The sequence below is a fragment of the Lissotriton helveticus genome, chromosome 1_2 (genome assembly GCF_964261635.1).
Source record: "Lissotriton helveticus chromosome 1_2, aLisHel1.1, whole genome shotgun sequence".
Lineage (NCBI taxonomy): Eukaryota > Metazoa > Chordata > Amphibia > Caudata > Salamandridae > Lissotriton > Lissotriton helveticus.
Genome location: NC_136058.1, coordinates 143,575,356 through 143,595,805, shown reverse-complemented (window position 1 = coordinate 143,595,805; position 20,450 = coordinate 143,575,356). Strand labels below are relative to the sequence as shown.

The 20,450-nt window shown below is 49.7% G+C and overlaps 1 protein-coding gene across 4 annotated transcripts in view; it reads right to left on the bottom strand.

Annotated features, from left to right (window-relative positions):
* Positions 1-20,450, bottom strand: part of USP24 (ubiquitin specific peptidase 24) — a 2,099,319-nt gene that overhangs the window by 1,457,792 nt on the left and 621,077 nt on the right. For 2 of the 4 annotated variants that reach the window (XM_078670143.1, XM_078670156.1), the window contains exon 30: positions 19,132-19,290. In XM_078670143.1, the coding sequence (XP_078526269.1) occupies positions 19,132-19,290 (159 nt within the window). The remainder of the gene's footprint in view (positions 1-19,131; positions 19,291-20,450) is intronic. The other 2 variants (XM_078670149.1, XM_078670163.1) reach the window with 1 other exon arrangement.

Sequence of the window (20,450 nt, the reverse complement as noted above, 5' to 3'; positions counted from 1 at the left end):
GGTAGAGAGGTTGCCCTTAATAGTGCCCAGAGCAGGCAGAGCTCTGGGCACTATTGCACTGCTGGGCAAGAGAAAGAAGGAAGAGGAGAACCTCTGAAAGGGGGGCAGAGAGTGGATCCACAGCCTTTGCTGTGCACCATGCCACAAATTTGTTCCACCTGCAGGCGTATATCGATTTTGTGGAGGGACGCCTGGCTGCCAGAATCACATCACAGACTTCAGCAGCCAAGTCAAATGGCCTCAACTGCCGCCGCTCAATCTTCACGCATGGCGGTGGAGGCTGGACAGGTTCGGGGGGAGGACCGTCCCCTGCTGCTGCGACAGAAGGTCCTCCTGAAGAGGCAGACGAATTGGGGGATCGACTGACATGCTGAGTAGCTCGGGATACCAGTATCTTCGTGCCCAGTCCGGAGCAAAAGGATGACTTGGGCCCGGTCGCGCCTGATCTTCTTCAGCACTCTGGGCAGAAGTGGTATTGGCCAAAGGCGTACAACAGACTGCAGCTCCACTCGCAACAAAAAGCGCCTCCGAGCAAGTGCCGCCTTGGAAATTCCAACCTGCAGAACTGAGGACATTGCACGTTCTCTTCGGTGGCGAATAGATCTAACCAAGGCTCTCCCCACTGCTGAAAGAGGCCTTGCGCCACGTCCGAGTTCAGACGGCATTCGTGACCCATCATGCACCAGCGGCTGAGTTAGTCCGCCCTGGTGTTCAGGGAACCTGCCAGGTGTTGAACCATCAGGGTAGCGCCCTGGTGTTCCAGCCATGTCCAGAGTCGAAGAGCCTCCTGACAAAGGGTCTACGACCCCATCCCGCCCTGTTTGTTGAAGTACCACGTGGAGGTGGTGGTGTCCGTTAACACCTGCACTACACTTCTCCGAAGAGAGGAAAGGAATGCCTTCAGTGCAAGCCGGATCGCCCGCAGCTCCAGAAGGTTGATGTCGAGCCGGGACTCCGCCTGAGACCAGAGACGCCTGTTCTCCATCTCTCCCATGTGGCCCCCCCATCCCAGGAGGGACGCATCCGTCACCACTACGTGCTCCGGTTGGGGTAGGGAGAGCGATCTGCCGCTGACCCAATCGCGGTTCGTGAGCCACCACTGCAACTGTCTTGCAGTGCCCTCCGAGATCCGGACGTGGTCGGACAGGTTGCCCTGATGCTGCGCCCAATGAAACTTCAGGTCCCACTGCAGAGCTCGCATCCGCCACCTGGCGTGATGCACCAGAAGGATGCAGGAAGCCATCAGCCCCAGGAGCCGCAGCATCAACCTGACCGAAACGCGGGATAAAGGCTGAAAGATCGGAATCAGAGCCTGAATATCCCGAACCCGCTGTTCGGGGGGATAAACCCGAAACTGCGCTGAGTTCAGAACGGCTCCGATGAAAAGGAGCTTCTGAGAGGGGCACAGGTGTGACTTCGGCACGTTGATGGAGAACCCCAACGAGTGCAGGAAGTCGGCCGTAGTCTGGAGGTGGGAGACGACTGACTGGGGCGAGCCCGCCTTCAACAAGCAATCGTCGAGATAGGGGAAGACTGAAACCCCTGATCTGTGCAGATGAGCTGAGACCACCACCATCACTTTCGTGAACACCCGTGGGGCGCTGGTAAGGCCAAAGGGGAGCACGGTAAACTGAAAGGGCTCATGGCCTACCATGAACCGCAGGTAACGCCGGTGGGCCGGCAGGAGGGGGATGTGGAAATACGCGTCCTGCAAGTCCAACGCTACCATCCAGTCTTCTGGGTCCAGGGCAGCTAGAACCTGAGCCAAAGTCAGCATCTTGAACTTCTCCTTCCGGAGGAAGCCGTTGACGCTCTGTAGGTCCAAGATAGGGCTTAGGCTTCCTTTGGCCTTCTTGGGTACCAGAAAGTAGTGGGAATAGCAACCACGTCCTACTTCTGGCCAAAGAAGGGGCTCGATGGCCCCCTTGGCCAAGAGGGCTGTAACTTCCTCCTGCAGAAGTCGCAAGTGATTACCCGACATGCGGTGGTACTGCGGTGGCATGTCTGGAGGGGTCGCCTCGAAGGAGAGGGAGTAGCCCCTTCAGACGATTTGCAGAACCCACCTGTCCGACTTGATGGAGCGCTAGTGGAGGAGGTGATAGCGAACCCTGCCACCCACTAGCGTCGAATGGGCCTGAAAAACCGGACTAGGAAGATTTTGAGGCAGATGCTGCGGGGGCGGGTGTGGACTGACCTTGCCGGTGTCCCCCAGCACCGCCACAGCAGTTACCACGTCCGCGACCACTTTGAGGCTGGTTCTGCAGCCTGTGGCTAGCTGGACGTGTGGGGGCACCCCTTCCTTGGCCACGAAAGGGACAAAAGGCGGAAGTCTGCTGGCGTTGGCCGAGGCCCAAGGACTTGGCCATAGCCCTGGAGTCCTTGAAACACTCCAGCGCACTGTCCGCCTTGTCGCCAAAGAGGTGACAGCCATCAAAGGGTATGTCCATAAGAGTAGCTTGGACACCCCCCGAAAATTTGGCAGACCTCAGCCAGGCGTGGCGGCGAACCGCCACCGTCCTCTCAATCGCCCTACCCAGCGAGTCCGTGGTATCAGGTCAACACCGTATTGAATAGCGTGCTGCATCCTTTCCCTCCGCTAGGGCTTCGGTAAGCTTTTCCTGGACCTCCACCGGGCACTGCGGCAGCACTTCCGCAACTGTATCCCACAGAGAGTGGGTGTAACGGCCCAAAAGGCAGGTGGTGTTGACAGACCGCAACCCCAAACTCAGTGAGGAGAACAGTTTTTCCCCAAACTGATCGTACCTTTTAGATTCCCGATCCGGAGGAGCGGTTGGGAATGCGGTCTGGGAGGTAGAGGCCTGGATCACCAGGCTCTCGGGGGTGGGGGGAACGAACAGGAAGCTGGGGTCGCCCGGTGACGGGCGGTGGCGTGGGCCACGTTCCGATTCACAGGGAGGCCTGTGGAGGGCTTGGACCAGATGCCCAACAGAATGTCAGTGAGGGCTTCGTTGAACGGCAGTAGATGCTCCGAGGAGCTTGCCTGTGGTTTGAGCACCTCAGTGAGGAGGTTAGTCCTCACGGCCGCGACAGGGAGCTCAAGAACCAAGGCCTTGGCTGCCCTATTCAACACCACGCTGTAAGCCGCCCCTACTCCGTAGCCACGGTAGGAGGGGAGATAAATCCAGTGTGGGGCTAAGTGTCCAGACCACTGACCTCCCCCAGCTCGTTTGCCCAGTCCTGGCTCAATTGACACTGCAGTGCCAGAGGGTCTCAGACCCCATCCAGTCCTCCTCGTCATCTATCTCCCGATAGTCAAGAATAAATTATGGAGCCGGGTCGACGGTTAAGGGCTCACCGATTGGCAAAGACGGCGCCAGTCTGTTGGCGGATCCGGACCAGGGCTGGGACCGGAGACGGCGTCGGGGGCGACACCCTTGGAGACGGCGCCAGCGGAGGGGTCGTAAGGTCGACCGACGTCGTCATGGATCCAGGCCTGGATCCAGAGGAGCCCTGCGGCGTCGGGACCGGAGTCTTCGATGGCGCCGAGGCCGAAGCACCTGATGGCGCCGGGGCCGGAGCCGCCGGCCCGCTTGGGCTCCCAGACGGACCCGCGGAGCCCGAAGGCGGTGTCGCCCGAACCCCCGGCCACGTCGCCGCGAGCATCGGGGGGAGTCGGCAGAGCGATGTCGCTTCTTCGACTTCTTGTGTCTCGAATTACCTGAGGACGTGGAGCCCGACGAGTGGTGTTGACTCGTCGAGCGGCGATGACTGTGGCCCCGCAACCAGTCCCTCAACCTCCTCCTGGACCGGGTCCTCGATGCCAGTGCGACATTTAATGTAAAAAGCACTAGAGGGCATCTTAGAGATGCCCCCTGAAACCTAAACCTGCAATCCACATCTGGACTGAGAGGGTGCCTAGGCTGCCACACAGCAGACATGTTGCTGGACCCCTGGGTGGAGAGCCCCCCAGTCTCCTGGGCCTGCAACAATGCACATCCTGGGCAAGGTGCTAGGTCCCCCAGGATGGGCAGGGGGAAGCTTCTGTGAGCTTCTCCAGATCATTTGATGTACCCAGCAACTGGCCCCCACCAGTCCTGACACCCATTCTGGCGGGAAGACTGGCGGGAAAACCTACGTCAGGAAGGGGGGTGTGCCAGCCTGTGCCAACCCCACTCCTCCTGTGGGGGAGGCGAGGTGAAGCACGGCCCCGGCCACCTTGAAGATGAGGAGCCCTGCCTAATCACAGCTAGGCTCCTGCCCCCCTCCCACAGGAGAGGAGCAGGCTAGGGGGTGTACCCACCCCAGGACAGGGGCCTATTGGTCCCTGCCCTTGCCCTACCTGTAACGCCCCTAAATTCAGTATTTATGGGCTCCCTGAACCTTGCTTCCTCAGATCCCGAGAAGACAAGAAGATCAAGAAGAAGAAGAAGACCCGCCATGCAGCTGCTCACAACAGGACGACACCAACTGACTTGGCCCCAGCCCTACCGGCCTGTCGATCCTGGAACCTGCTCCTGCTTAATTCCAGCAACTCCTGCGAACAGCAACCTTGGGACCCCCGGAGGACCTGCCTGCCTTGACCCTATTAAAGATTGGGACTCCCATAAGCAGAGGCTCTGCTTCAACAACCAACCCCCTGGTGCCAGCTAGGAAGCTAAAGACCAACTCACTCTGCACCCGGCGAGCCTGGCCCGTGCCTGAGTGACCCAAGCCCAGGAGGACGTCCCCCTGGCGACTGGGACCCGAAGTCCAGTGCCCAAAGACCCTCCTCGACGAACCAGATGACGCCTGCAGCCTCAGAACCAGGGACCCCTCCAATCGCGACCAGCTGAGGGTAAGATTTCCCGATGCCCAAAGACACCCCTGCACTTGGCGCCCTGCGGCTCCCTGTGCCTCCCTTTGGGGTACCTACCTCTTCTCTAAGATCCCAACTTACCTCTCAAAGTGGTGGTCGCACCTGAAGAATCACCGCCCGAGTCTGCAGCCTTTGTTCCCTTTTTACCTTTCCTATTGAATAACATTGAGCGTCAGACGGCTCAAAAGCACCCTGCACCCAGCCGCCCGAGTGCTGCTGGCCGTGCACCCTGTGTCCTATCCTACTTCTCCCTTTGCCCTGAGCAAGTGACCAGGAGCCCAGCTCCCACAGCCGCGTGGCCTGCTAGCCAGCAGCCACCAACCGGAGGCCCCCTGACCACCATTGGATAACATTGGGCCTAACTACCTCTGCACCCTGCTGCCCCTGTGCCGCTGAGGGTGTACCAACTGTACCTACCTGACCCTGGGGGACTCCTGAGTCTATACCCAGAACCTTAACTTCACCAGTCGAGCACTCACCTGGAAACCGATAACTCACTTACCTGCCATAGGATAACATTGACTGGTTTGACTCGAAAAATCTTCTAAGTGTGAAACTTTGAAATATTCCTATAAAATCAGCCGAATACCGAATTCCGAAGTACTCACCTGTGATCAGGAGAGAAACCAGTACTGTACCTTGTAGCCTAGTATTGAACCGCAAAAGTTATCCTAACAGGGTTTACTAGTAACCTGAATTTTCTTTATAGGAATCCATTGTCTGCTTTTCTATTAAATTTCTTCTGTCTACTTTTGAAAACTTGAAATATTCTTTAAAACATTGTACTAGCTACTGAAACGTAATTACTTACCTGCTTTAAGTAGAGATCCCAGTGCTGGACCTAGGAGCCCAGTACTGGATTACAAAAAGAACAAGAACATACTTTACCTGTAACCTGAATTTTCTTACATTGGATAACATTGCCAGATTTACACTGAAAGGTTTTTAAGTGTGAACTTTTGAAGTACCTGTTTATTCCTCAAAAATCATTGCAATAACCAAAAGTTTTTACTGAACTGTTTCCAGCTTGGACCCCAGGACTGGATCTAGGATCCAGTCCTGGACTTACAAAAGTAATCCACAAAGTAATCAACTGTAATTGTGTAGGAAAACCCATTGAGCTCAATGCTAAATTGTATTTAGAATTGTGTTGCCTACTGCAACCCTGTACCTATTGTGTTTACAAAGTTTATTGCCTTTCTGCAAAGTACTCATCTGAGATGTCTCATATTGAGAAAAGTATATTTTGATACCTGTTGGTTCTAAAAATAAAACCACTATCTTGGATATAAAAACAATTGGCCTGGAGCTCAGTCCTTGAGTGTGTGAAACTTTTGCTGACTGAGTGGGTACAACAAATGCTTTACACTGTCCTCTGGTACTGCCTTACTTCTCAACCAAGCTACCACTTTTGAGAGTAAGGTCAGCCCTGACTTTAACCCCTGTTATACCTCTGGGGTTTGTGGTCTCTATACACACTGTACCTTACTTTGATTCAGTATATATAGAGCCACTTTCTCACAGTAGTTCCTGTGGGAGCAGAGTTTAAAGATGTTCTAAATTATCTCTGAGCATGTGGAGTCTGGATTATGTTACAGGTCGGTAAATAATTTCAGGTCAACTTTATCTGCTGGACACAATCTCATCGATGGCAAACTTGTAGGTTTGCATCCTCTGGTGTGCAACGTGTTGAAAGGCATCAGGGTGACGAACCCTACAAAACCTCAATATTCGCAATTGTGGGATGTAAAAATTGGTCTGTCCCAGCTTGATTCCTGGCGAGATAATTGTGATTTGTCCTTGAAACAGATTTCAGCCAAATTAACAAGGTTCTTAAGTTTGGTCTCATGTCAAAAGGTGTCTGATGTCAAAGCCCCCAACTTAGCATGTAGGTTATTTTCTCTCGATGGTGTTTCTTTTCTTATTTCTACAAGGACGAAGACTATGTCCAGGGCCATTGATTACCCGCTTTTTCCACACAATGCAAAACTGTGTGTGGTAAAATGTTTGAAAGTTTATGAAGAACGCACTTCGACACATTGGGCTGATCCCCTTAGTCCTCTGGTGTTAGTAATTCAAAAACCCTTTAGACCAGTTTCTGCTGCAAACTTGGCCCGCTGGATCATGGCAGAAGCTGGCATTGATGTGTCTGCTTTTTGGGTTCATTCTGATTGGGGGGCTATGGCCTCCAAATCATTTTTTGTATAGGAATCCAGGTTGAAAGATATTCTATATGTAGCTGATTGGTCATCGGCCTGTGTTTAAGGTCTTATTAGAAGCCTTTTGTGCATGCTTCTTCGGTTGTGGTTGGTCAGCTTTTGAACCAACATGTTCGGATTCTCTGGTCCTGTCATAGAACATTTTCTAGCTTATGCAACAAGAATTTTAGAATCTATTAAAGACATGGAGGATTATCCCACCCGTTGGGACAGGTAAGCTGTGTTTAGTCACAGAATTAACTTTTTATTTTGTATTTTATTTTTTTAGAGTTTAATATAGCGCAAACTAGACCCGAACCGAATCAGGTATCAGAGCGCTTTACATAGCACCAGTTACGTTACATGAGGACACACTTTCATTTTAGGCACGGGGAGATTACGTGATTTGCCCAGAATCACAGGAGGTTTATGGCGTCGTTACCGAGACTCGAACCCAGATCCCCAGGTCCGAGGTCGAGCGCCTTAGCCGTTAGGCCAACCCCTCTCATTCATGTTATATATATCAAGACTGTTAATGTCCTTTTCCTGCCCTTATGATTCTGTCAGGGTGGTGGATCTGGATTAATATCTTTTGTTTGCTTGCAGGCTCTGATCAGAAACAAGGATCAAGAGCCGTGGAGCTATGGTTCCCTTTGGCTGTCACTGTTTCTCTGGACTTTGCTGACTCTACGTTGAATAGGTTCCTGGTTCTGTGTTTCGTTCCCGTTATGGACTTTATCACTTATACGTTGGACTGCTATTAACATGAGGAAAGAGGCAGTCAAGATGGTGCATCGCTATTTTGTAGGTTATGCCTGTACACTATTGGTGGGTTGTTGAGGAGACGTGGTCCAAAGCCTCATGGGAAATGTAGTTGTATTTTACTATTTAATTGGTTACTGTTTTGGTGTAGTAAAGATAGAGAAAGCATAATCCTTGCCTCGGTGTCCTTAATAGAATCTAAAATTCTTGTTGCATATGCTAGAATTTGTTTTATTTCTTTCAGTGCACTCACCAGTAACATCCGTTGCTAGTGCAGCACGCAGCACAGATGCAGCAGTGACCAGAGGAGAGGAGGACGGGGAAACACTGAAGAGCAAAAGCAAGCACACACTAATCATAGGGCCCTCAGGGCGTAAGCACTCCTGAACGGTTCTGAGATCAGCGCAAAGAATGCATGAACTGAAAAAGCAGTGTGAGCTGGTGGAAGAGCAGCTACCATGGCAGGTGAGGATGAGGAACTTGGTCACTGTAGTTCACCACTTCATTATCCCTCACATTGCATCAGCTATTAGTTTTTGTTTTTACTTCTCAGGTCAGGGACCAAGGCAAAACAGCAACAGTATCTGTGGTAGCGAACACCCTCCAAATGGTTACCAGAGGATGGAGGCAGTTCTGCAAGACTGTGTGTGATGTTGAGATCACAGGACAAATCCCCAGTGCATTATTCCTCTGATTCTTGCCCCACACAAAGTCTTAGATATCTGCCACCTGCCTTTCACCCGAGGAACCTTCCCAGTGGGTAGTGTTCCACTTTCCTCCTCCTTTAAGGGCCCTAGTGCAAAGATAGAAAACAAGAGCTCTTCTGCTGTCCTGGTTTGGGTAATAAAGGACGGCCAGTACAGTTATAAACTGATAGCTATGTCTGGCTTTTGTGTCACTGATTATGCAAGGTGGCAAGGAGTGAGTGGTGTGCAGTCAGCTGGTACATGGTAGAACGGAAGAATCAGACATAGCCCTTTTATCCTTTTCAAGCGGGAGCACAAGTACAGCTGATGACTGGACAGGCAGGTGATATCGAGCAGACTATTCATTCAAGTCAGAGGAAAATAAAACAGAGTATATTTCCTCCAGGATAGCCCTGTACACAGACTCGCGAAGAAAGTACATTATATGCCACATGCCTGTCCAAATCAGACCCACAATGTTCAAGAGTAAAAAATAATAATATACACTGTGAGATCCAGATAAAAAGCAGTGGTGGACCGCATTTGTGTCTGCATGCCTTGTAATGGAGAAGTGGGATCTAGGGAGACACTGTAATCAATGAATTAAGACAAATGTGAAAATTCATACTACAGTTTTGTAAGTTCACCATCTGTGGATGCGTGTGTTCATAAGCTTGCCTCATGTTTCAGCAAAAGAATGACATCCATCCTTGGGGTAACATGTTCATTATTAGTTCAAGTACAATAAGAAACTACTGTGTAAGTTATAGGTCTTCATAACACAGGTAAAATAATGGAAAATACAATTGAGAATAAATGGTGAATATGAGGCAACGGGGTGTATTCTATGGAGTGGTTGTGCAACTTCACTGTGTAATAGACTTGTCAACCCTTTTAGGACCCTCGGGTTTAGTTTATCAAACCTTCAACTCAACCATGGGTAGCTGTGGCTCTGAGCAACACAGCTTATGGAAAGGAACAAATGTAAAGCACTGAAACAGCATTCAAACAACTGAAGAAATCGACAGGACACCAAAGAAATCCATCATCAATTTATAAAACTAGACTTTTTTGAATTCTTTTTATTAACACATAGGACAATAAAAATGAAACATCGGGTGACACTTAATCATATTACAACTGATAGTACATCTTCCTTTCACAATATGCTTATCATATGATTTTAGGAGGGATCAGTGTGGTTCCAACACTACATTAGCTTCCCGCGTGACTGGGGGAGCACAAATATCTTCCCTGTATCCATTCCAAGCACCCCAGATTTTCCCCCATTTCCCGGGCCTTCCTCTAGCAACATATACCGATCTTTCTTTAAACATGCACCAGTCCAACTCCTCCATCCATTTTCCTATCTGGCGGGCCTGGCAGGCTCCCCACAGCTGGGCGATATTGCGTTTGGCCACTGCACATGCTAACGTAACCCAGGTCTTCCCGTGTGAAGTAAGATCAGTCGGCTCCCAAACATTCAGGAGACATCGGCGTACCTCCAACCCCAATTCTACTCCCAACACTTCTCGTATCTTATCGTGTATTTCAACCCAATAAAGCTGTACATCTGTGTAGTCCCATAAAATATGCAAGAACGTTCCGGCCTCCCCGCATCCCCTACGACACTCTCCATTCACAGCCAAACCCATTCACAGCCAAACCCATTCGCACCAGCCTCAGCCCTGTTACATAAGAGCGATGAAGGATCTTCAACTGCACTAACCTAAGTCTCATTTGTATTGCCACCACTCTCGGAGACGACACAGCCTCTCTCCAGTCCTCATCATTCAAAACTAGGCCATCTGCCTCCCACTGCTCTCTAATGGTTACAAGTGGGTCCTCAGTATGATTAATAAGCTTTTTATAAATCAATGAAATTGTTTTGGTCGGAAGATGTCCATCTAGCAATCGATCCTCCAACGGAGAGGCCTCTGGGAGTGTAACTCCAAGGGGAATATTGGCAAGCAACCCATGCCGGATCTGCAGATACCGATACCGCTCGCTTTCCTGCAATTTATGTTGTTCCTGCAGAGCCTCTAACGTGAGGACCCCGTCCTTTCCCCACATAACTCTGACCTGCGAGATCCCGATGAGGTCCCACTTGTCAAAACTTTTAGTCTTCCCTAAACCCCCCAAACAGTCCGAGGTCCACAGCGGCGTAGCCAAAGTTATTTTCCCGTCCCATTTAAGAGATCTATTAGCCTCATGCCACACCCGTACCGCGATTGCCGCCGGCCCGACCAGGGGAAGCCTCATCTTGCTGGCGTATAGTGCCCTAGTATAGTCGCCGCCTGGCACCTGTCCACGATCCATCGCGTATTCAGGGTCCAGTGGCGATCCATAGATCGCCTGATTGATAGCCGCCAGTTAGGACGCCCAATAATACTTCTGAATATTAGGCAGGCCAATCCCCCCATCATACCAGGGTAGCGTGAGTTTGGTGAACGCTATCCGTGGCCTGCCAACCCAGAGTAGCTGCCTCTGAAGGCACTCAATATCCTTAAAATATGAAAGGGGTACAGGGTCAAAGGTGTTTTGGAGTGCATACGGGAAGCGGGGAAGGGCCATCATTTTAAACAGGACAGCACGTCCCAACAGGGAGAGCGGCAGAGACCTCCATCTCGCCACATCCCGCAGGAACCTAGTCAGAGGTGGCACCAGATTAGTGTCATATCGTATCTTGGGATCCATTGAAACAAATATGCCAAGATATCGGAACCCCACCAACTCCAACCTCACCGGACAGCCTGTGGGGATATCAGGAGGAGCACTGCTCAATACAAAAAGGACCGACTTCGACCAGTTAATGGCAAAGCCAGAATACCTCCCAAATATGGCCAGGACGTCCAGAAATGCACTCAAAGAGTGTGGGGTGGTGGTTAAGTACAGAAGGATGTTATCCGTATACAACGATATTTTGTCTTCCCACTCCGACCTCCACCCCCTAATTGACCTATCCCAACGGACCCACGCAGCGAGTGGCTCCAACGCCAGTGCAAACAACAATGGGGAGAGAGGACAACCCTGTCTGGTACCCCTCCCCAAAGGGAAGTCCGCAGACCTGTGATTGTTCACCACCACTCTGGCCAGAGGACCGGAGTATAGAAGGTGGACCCAATTTATAAATTCCGGTCCGATGCCCCTCTTGCCCAGGACAGAGAAGAGATAAGGCCACTCAACTCTATCGAAGGCCCTGGTAGCGTCTAATGATAACAGAACCGCCGGTTCATGTATTTTCGACGCACCGCCCAGGATCCCATGCAATCTACGTATATTAAGAGCGGTATTGCGGCGCGGCATAAAGTCGGATTGATCCGGATGGATCAGTGTCGTGATAGCCAAGCTACTGGCGACCCGCCTGGTAAAAGTTAACACCTTTGGTTCAGCGTTCAAGAGTGAGATCGGTCGATAAGAGGAACATTCTACCTTCGGCTTACCTTCCTTATGTATCACAACTATATTAGCTCTCTCTGATCATACGGAAGCTGATCCTCCTCTCTACTCTCAAACATTTCTCTGAGAAATGGAGCCAGCGTGTTAGCGTGCACTCTATATAACTCAATGGGGGGCCCGTTCGGACCCGAGTCCTTCCCGGAGTGAACCCCTCTGATGGCCTGCGCCACTTCGTCATTCGTGAAAGGGGAGTCTAGGTAGTCCCTATCGTCATCAGATAGAGTGGGCATCGGAATATCACGTATCATGTCCGCGTTATCAATCTCTGTGTAGCCCCCTTCCGCCGTGTACACTTCCTTATAATAGCTGGCGAATTCTTCCACTATTTGTTGTGGATCTGTTATTCTACCCGAGTCTACCGACCACAATTCCAGCACTAGGCGTGACGCCCACGCCCCCTTTTCCAGCCACGCAATTAATTTCCCGGCCTTGTCCCTATTCTCATATATCCTACTCTGAGTGTCTGCATGTTTAATCTTAGCCCTATCTCTACCAAGACTCCTGTACTCATCCCTGAGAAGTCGGAGGCAGTGCAGTCCCTCTGGAGTGGCGTCTACCGACACCTCCCTTTCTTAATCGAGCAGCTCCGCCTCTACCTTATCAACCTCAGCCCGACTCTTCCTCTTTTTCTCAGAGATAATCGACAGTACTTCCCCACTAATGACAGTTTTATATGCTTCCCATAGGGAGCATTTTGAGTCCACAGTGCCTACATTTTCCTGGAAGTATCCATCCGTAATTCGCACAATCTCCTTCTTAGTGTCAGGGTCCCTCAGTCGCCAAGCGCTAATTGGAGCAACTCTAGCGACAACCCACTGACCCAGCTCAACTCCAAGCCAGACTGGCGAGTGATCGGATACTCCTCTAGCCAGATGTCGCACGTCATGATCCCACGCTGCCTGAGACGCCGGCACCAAGATATAATCTATCCTCGATAGGGAGTTGTGTGCCGCCGATGCGTGCGTATACTGAGTTTCACCAGGGTTTTTCATTCTCCACCCATCAACCAGGCCAGTAGTTTCAACAAAATCAGACAACCATCTACAGGACGGCAGCAACGCCCTGGCAGGGTGTCTATCCACTTCACCATCCATCACTGCATTAAAATCCCGCCTCCCCACAATTAATATCCCAACAGGCAATGTGAAGAAAATTCTGCATAGGTCTCGAAATGTGTCGGACTGCAGGGCCGGCGGAACAAACAGACATAAATGTGATGGTTCTCCCCTCCCACAACCCCGAAATCCCAATGTATCTACCTCTATTGTCAGTCCATGTGGCCTGAATAGAAATCGGAAAGGAGTTCTTCACCAATATCCCCACCCCTCTTGAGCCAGTGGTGAATCCTGCATGTGCTATCAACTTGTATCCGCCTGTATGTAATGCCATAAAACGCTTACCCAGGAGATGTGTCTGCTGTAACAACACCACTTCCGGCGAGTGCCTTTTGATCAACTGACCAACCATACTCCTTTTTATCTTATCTCCTATCCCATTCACATTCCAACGGAGTGTGGAGATCCTTAATCCCGGTCTACCAGAAGACATTATGATAATACATCAGTACTGATTCAATCGGTGACACCCAATGCAAAAAAAATAAATAACAAAACGTACCCAAAAACTCTCCTTAACGTGTGTCCCCCAACCCCCCCACCCTGAACCCCTGCATGTAGCTTGCACTCATCCCCACATCGCAGTGTGCCCGTCGCCCCCAATCTACTCTACAAATAACTAAAAGTAGAAAACAGGAGGACCAACTAGAAGGTCCGCCACCCCCTCCCCCCTCCCAACTCGTCACTTTCACCCCTGCATTTTCAATAAAAAAATGAACTAACTAAACCCTGTTAGGCAGGGGATTCAGATAAATGCCCCCTTCAAACCTACATATACAGATTACAAATAGACACCCCCTACGGCCTTATAGTTACAAAGTCATTGGCCATCAGCCGCCGTCTGGTCACGAGGCTCGGAGCCCGGCCTCCGCACATGGTCCAGCCATTCTGCAGCCACATCGGGATTGTCGAAGAACCAGGCCCTGCCGTCGATCTCCACCCGAAGGCGGGCCGGGAACATCATGGCGGATTTAATGCCCTTGTCTCTTAGTCTCTTTTTAACCGCCAGGAACCTCTGCCATTGCTTTTGCACCAATTGGGTGAAATACGGGAAAAGCAAGAGGGAGGCGTTATCAAATGCCAACGGGCCGTAGCCCGGGCCGCCTGAAGAATCACATCTCTGTCACGGAAATTAAGGACTCTGGCAATCATAGGACGGGGGTTTTCCCCCGGCTTAGGTCTACCGCCCGGGACTCTATGCGCCCTCTCAACCGTAAAGAAGTTGCTGAGGCCTTTGGGTATAAGATAATTAAGAATGAGATTTTCTACAAACAGATCCGGCGTTGGACCCTCCGATTTCTCCGGCACTCCCAATATGCGTATGTCATTGCGTCTTGCGCGCCCCTTCATAATCGTCAAGCTTCCGATCTGGGAGTTCCCTGGACGCCTTGAGATCACGCACCTCCTGCTGCAGCACATTCACGTCGTCAATAAGGCTAGTCGTCTTAACCTGCAGGGATTTGACTTTCTTGCTCGCCTTCGTGAGATCAGCCCTTATCAGACCCATTTCTGTAGTGACGGTGTAAAGCTTACTGTCCATAACCTACATTTTCTGGCCCAGGGACGTCTGAACTCCTGTTATTGCGGCCATGAGATCCGTCAATGTAGGCTCCTCTCTCGCCGGATAGTCTTCGGAGCCTCCCGCAGGCCCCCTCTTCCCCTCAACCGGGGACTCCTTCGGCAGTGTGTAGCGATCAAGTTTATTGGATTGGACCTGCCGGGCCCCCCTCGAAGACTTGGCGAGGGTTTTATCTGGGTCCGCTCTCGCTGCCATCGTGTCTCTTGAGGACCAGGACACCGTCCCACTTCCGCCGTCAAGTTTGCGGTAACTCCGCCAATCCCAGCAGCCGGTAACAGGGCGTCTTCCGAAGCACCACTCTCTCCCTCCTCCAGTCCGCACCTCGAAATCACTCCAGACCACTGCACAGGCTCTGTCCGGGAAGGAGAAGCCCCATCCACACCCATGGGTAGACACCCCCGTCAATGCTCACAGTCCATTAAAGTGTGCAGCGCAATGACGCAACCACCGACACCATCTGGTCCACCGGAATGATGGCGCCCCACTTCCCTCCTCAAATCAGGCACTCTTGGGGCAGTGCTATGGATACCAGGGCGTGCAACATGTCTGTTAGGGGCCCCCAGACAGCCCTGATAAGCAGTGGGCCACGAGTGCCGCGCCCCTGCGGTCCAGCCAAGAATCGTGTTGCAGGGCCCACTTGATCTCAGGCTATAGCGCCACCACTCCCACTCTACTAGGCAGATCCGTGCCCAGCTCAGGGTGCCGACTCCAGGGGCCTCAGCAGCACCGCTTCCCACCGCTGGCTTACACCAAAAAAATTTACTGGAGTCAGTGCATAACTCAGGGCCCCCACCGCTCTACCAACCATGCAGGCTCAATCTTCGGACCCTCTCCTGGCAATAACAGGCAGACTTGATTCCACCCTATGGCTCATCAGACGCCTCAGCGCCGCGTCGGACCCACAGACTTCAGCACCAGCTGGGGACTTCCAATGAGCTGTCCAGCCCGTGTGACAGCAGGGCGCTCCTCCCCACACGTCGTCACTCTGGCAATGCCCCGAAGCTGCAGATCCTCACAGGAGCCGTCGAGCCCTCCTGGGACTCGCGGCTAATTTCGGGTCTGACTTCCGACCAGGCCGACCCCACCCAACCACCGGTGCCCGATGTTGTTGGACTCCGGAGCGGGCAGGCCGGCACTCGAGGTCCTGGCGTCTCGGGCAACTAGGCCGCAAACCTCCGCACTTTCCAGAGGCACCCGACCTCGGAGGATCGGAACCTCGCTCACCAGCACCGCTACTATTCCCCCTCCTGAAAGTGGGGCTGGCGCACAGGATAATAATCAGGATGGCGAGTCGGGAGCGAAGGGTCGGCGGAGCCGGTACTTAAGCGGCCATCTTGGTCGCTGGCGTGGCTCCTCCCCCAAAACGAGACTATTTTTATGCATTTTTAGGCACCACAACGAAAAAGCGATATAGAACTTACAAGGTACAGTGAGTTAATTTTTCACACAACCCCAAACAGGCAGTTGAAAATTCAAATAATTTGACACTCAAATGTTTTCACCAAAATGTTTGGACTAGTTGTAATGAGGTCCTTAGAGTCACTTCAGGCTACCAACTCCAGTAGGGAGCCAGTCAAAGGTACCAGGAAGGCCATCACAAACAGTTACCTCAGCAGGTGAAGCAATCCTCTGTAAGTTCCAGGCACTTTTATCCGTTGCAAGGCTTTCCGATGGAAGTGGTCCAGATGTAAGGGATGAAGGATGCTGCAGATGCTCAAAGGATGCTATGGATGGCATGGATGAGAAGAGGTTAACAAGGTCTTGCTGGAACTGCTCCTTGGTCCACGAAAAGAGTGAGGGGGTCCTTGTCATAGAGTCATCGTCCCTCAAAGTTCTCTTGGTGTTGGAAGAAGCCCAGTCGTCAATGGACTGTGGGTCGCCTAATATCACAATCACAGACCAATCCTTCCTGGCGCGATAACTCCTCCTCTGGGGTCCCAGCTGCACCTCGACCAGACTCCCATGCTCAGCGAACTTGGGTGTAACTTTGTGCATCAAGTCCTAGTACTGCGCAGTGGAGGTTGGCAGGGCGTTAAAAAGTTTGGGCTACCAACTTGTCCCAGCAGGCCTCTCAGCTGTTGCGTCTCTGTGTGGCCATCTCTTTGCTTTGGCTGGCGTCTGGAGACGGCTTCTCTTCGAGCAGAAGACAGCAGGCACAGTCCCTCTGCTTTGCTAGCCACCAGATTCAGCAGGCAGGCCCCTCCTCGGTCCTACTTCCAGTCCAGTCGAGAAATCAGTTTCAGGTGCCAGTAGTGCCCTATTTATGGTCAGAAATTGCCCTCATGGTAGGATGCGGTCGGCAGCTAATGGGTTACTAGGTCCCCTCCTACGAGATGATCACTTCGTGGGAAGTGTGGCATCTGGTATCCCAGGATGCACAATTCTGCTAACTCCCAAGATGGCAGAACCAGTCTCTCAGCGTTCAGAGCTCCCTAGCAAAACCCAGAGGTGTGGCTACCAAGGGGGCTACACACCCCTGGAAAACCGATTTTACAACTGGTTTACCCTTCCCTGTCCCTAGTGCAGCCTGTCTACCTAAATAATGGAGCAGCCCCCCAAGTGTTTCCCATTTGCCCTTCGAAGGTGGCTTTGCCTTTGAAGTTTTCCTTTAGGGCTAACAACCATGTGGCATCCTGCCTGGGGGAAAATAACACCTCCCCCAGTAGCAGGCCTCTCATGTTATTTTTTCTGGGAGTCATTAGCACATCTCCTCAGGAGGGCAGAAAAGCTGTTTGCAGGACCGAACCCAAGTACAATAATAAGCGGGCACTGGAAATCTTGGGCAGCTAAAGTGGCACCTACTAACGTTGTACTTTGCCTACCAGTGACATTAAATTCGATATAACCATTAAATCGGATATAAAGCGCTGATTCTTTTTATACTCACATTACCAATATTAGTAGTCTCATTCAGAAGTTATCAGGGCTGGGGTGTCAGCCTGTAACTTTGTAATTGCCAATATGGCTACTAGCCTTTCCATAGTAAAAACAAAAATGTATGGTATTTACTGCTGGAACATGTAACAGAGTGTGATCTACATTTTAACAAAGCACCCTGCCTTAGGGCTCATTAGGCCTTCCTTAGGGGTGACTTACATTTCCTAAAAGAGGTTTGGTCTTTGACGTTACCTTAAATGGAAAAGTAGAGTTAGCAGTTTAAAACTGCTCTTCCAGTTTGCAGTGGCAGACTGGGAGCCATGTTATACCTTGTCACCTCAGGGTGGCACACTACCTTACAGGCCCTGGGTACCCCTGGGACTATATACTAGGGACTTACAAGAAAATCAGGCTATGCCAATTGAGGACAAGGCAATTAAACATGCACCATTTTAAGGGTTAGAGCCCATGCCTTTAACTATTTAGAAGGGTTCAGGGCATTCCTGAGCAAGAACACCAGTACCTTGTATTCATAATAGGGGCAGAATGTAGGGGTAAACTTGCAAAAAGCCAGTTTCCTTACAGTAAACTAGTAGCAAAATAAACGGGAAACGTATGCCGATTTCAATAATTACAAAAAGCAAACACAGAAATTTCAAAGTGTTTCATAACAGAAAGGGATGAAGGAGCAGAGAATCCAAGTACACCTTGTTCACAGTCCAATATCCTAACTTTCCTGAAATGTATAGCTTCCCTTTCAATGCCCTGGCTAAAAAGCATGATAAACAAAACAGCCAACGAATTAAGCCAAAACAGTGCAGTAGGAGACCAAAATTGAAACTCATTACATTTCTAAGCAATTATCCACTATCAGTCCGACGGGTGCGGTGTCTTAGTGGACTAATGTGTACACTGTAGGGGCCTGGGTTCGACCTCATGGTGCCATTTTTAAACCCTGGCGGGTCCACTCAGGCTTTCCTCCTTCTGATGAGGTCGATAAAATGAGTTGGATAACAAACATCTTTTATTCAGTGCCAAGTTACACTTGGGCGAATGTGTACTTTACAAATACAGGTTGTGTTATCAGTAATCAAACAAAGTACCCAGAACGCAAAGACATCCTAAAAAGAAAGCAAACATTATGTCTGAACCTCATGAAACAGTTATCTTTCCTTAAAGCCCTTCCATCACTGTAATCTAATTTACAAGATATTCAGGAATACAGTATCTTAAAATATTCAATCAAATCTTAAACATGTTGTCATTTTAACAATTAAAATACAGTAGAATGTGAAGGTCATTATTTAAGGAAAGTTGTAATGTAAGAAATCTATAAGAATACCAGGTTGTTCCTAGATGCATCGGGTAAAGGTTAAAAACATTCCTAAAACGACTATATATAGTTATGTTTCATCAGGCAAAGTTTTGTTCAGATTTGGACGTTTTCCTCTGGTTATTTATATTTGAATTTAGTTTGGTTATTATGCCACATACGAGGAAGTATTATACTTCTGTCACTCGATACATCTATTATTATCATCACACAACACCTTGTTGTATATAATCTTATAAACTGAAGCATGTGTTTAACATTTTAACTTCATCATTCCATTTTTCTGGCATACAGGATGGTTCCTACCTCCAGGTTATAGAGCACACGGAAAGTTGACATTCCTGGGGCTGAAGAGCGGAAAAGACTTTCCAAGATAGAACTGGCGCTTGGTTGGTGTTGATGTTTCGCAGACAGAGATGGGGATTTTGAAGACTGAGATCCTTGAGATTCTGACAAAAGCGTCTTCTGGTTGGATTAAGCAGAGGCAAATCCCTTATTAAGCACAATGGTATAACGTTGGAGAATTTATTAAAGCTACGCAAAAACAAAACAAAGAAAGACAGTAGCTAGAGTGATCAAGATATGTTTTATAGTTTGACATGCTTTAAAGTCAGCCCAATGTTCAGCAGGTGGAAATTCCTCATATACGCATCTGTTTAAAACATAGCTAAAGAAGCAGTTACTTAACTTTGGCAAAAATACTTTTAGATGCATTAGATTTTTTCCTTCAAAGACTACTCATAATGAAACGTCATCAAGGCTGAGGAATAGTTTTCAGTAATGCCAGCTTACCAGCACCAACTCCAGTCACTATGATGTCATGTTCAGATATTTCTGAAATGGGTTCATGAAAGTGTCGCTGGTGACAGTCACCCCATTCTATCGGGGTCAGGACAAAATCAAAACTGAACACAGTGTGATAAGAAATATGTGGGAAAGATATTATAGCTATAATTAGACGAAGGCACTTAACATTCAATAATGCTGCTTCTGGTGACTACTCTAACTGTATACAACTCCCCTGTAGGATATTTCTAGGAATTATCAAATCCTAAAGCAGCAGTTCTCATGCACCAACAGATAGCACAATCAAACTCTGCAACTGCCTTCCATCGCAGAAGGGACAAAGCACCGCCACATAAAGGCAGCACCCCTGCTCGCTGATGTCAGTTTCTGTATTGTTTTGGTTCCCCCATGCCCTAAAGTGTGGATAACTCAAAGAAATTGCAGGTGACACTGCTAAAAATATATTCCATTTAGATTCAGGGTATGCAAAGTTAGCTTAAGTGTATATCCTGAAAATGTTGCTCGGCTCCGGCCTTCCTGGAACAATTTTGAGCACCCTGATTTAAAGTAAAACCAATGCCTTGCAGATGGTGGCTTCTCCTCAGAGACAACTGACTACCACTCTAAGATAGCATTACTTTTTGCAGCTCTGGTCATTTCTTCAATGAAAGTTTATGCAATACTAAGTAAAATGATTGGAAGATTTATAAATAATAGTTGAATGCCTTTTTCTGACTACAAAACACATGCATCAGAATTTACCTGCCTTCCTACTACTATTATCTTTCATAATCAAAGTAGACTAGGGAAATGCATTGTCTCCTTCATACTACAGTCAG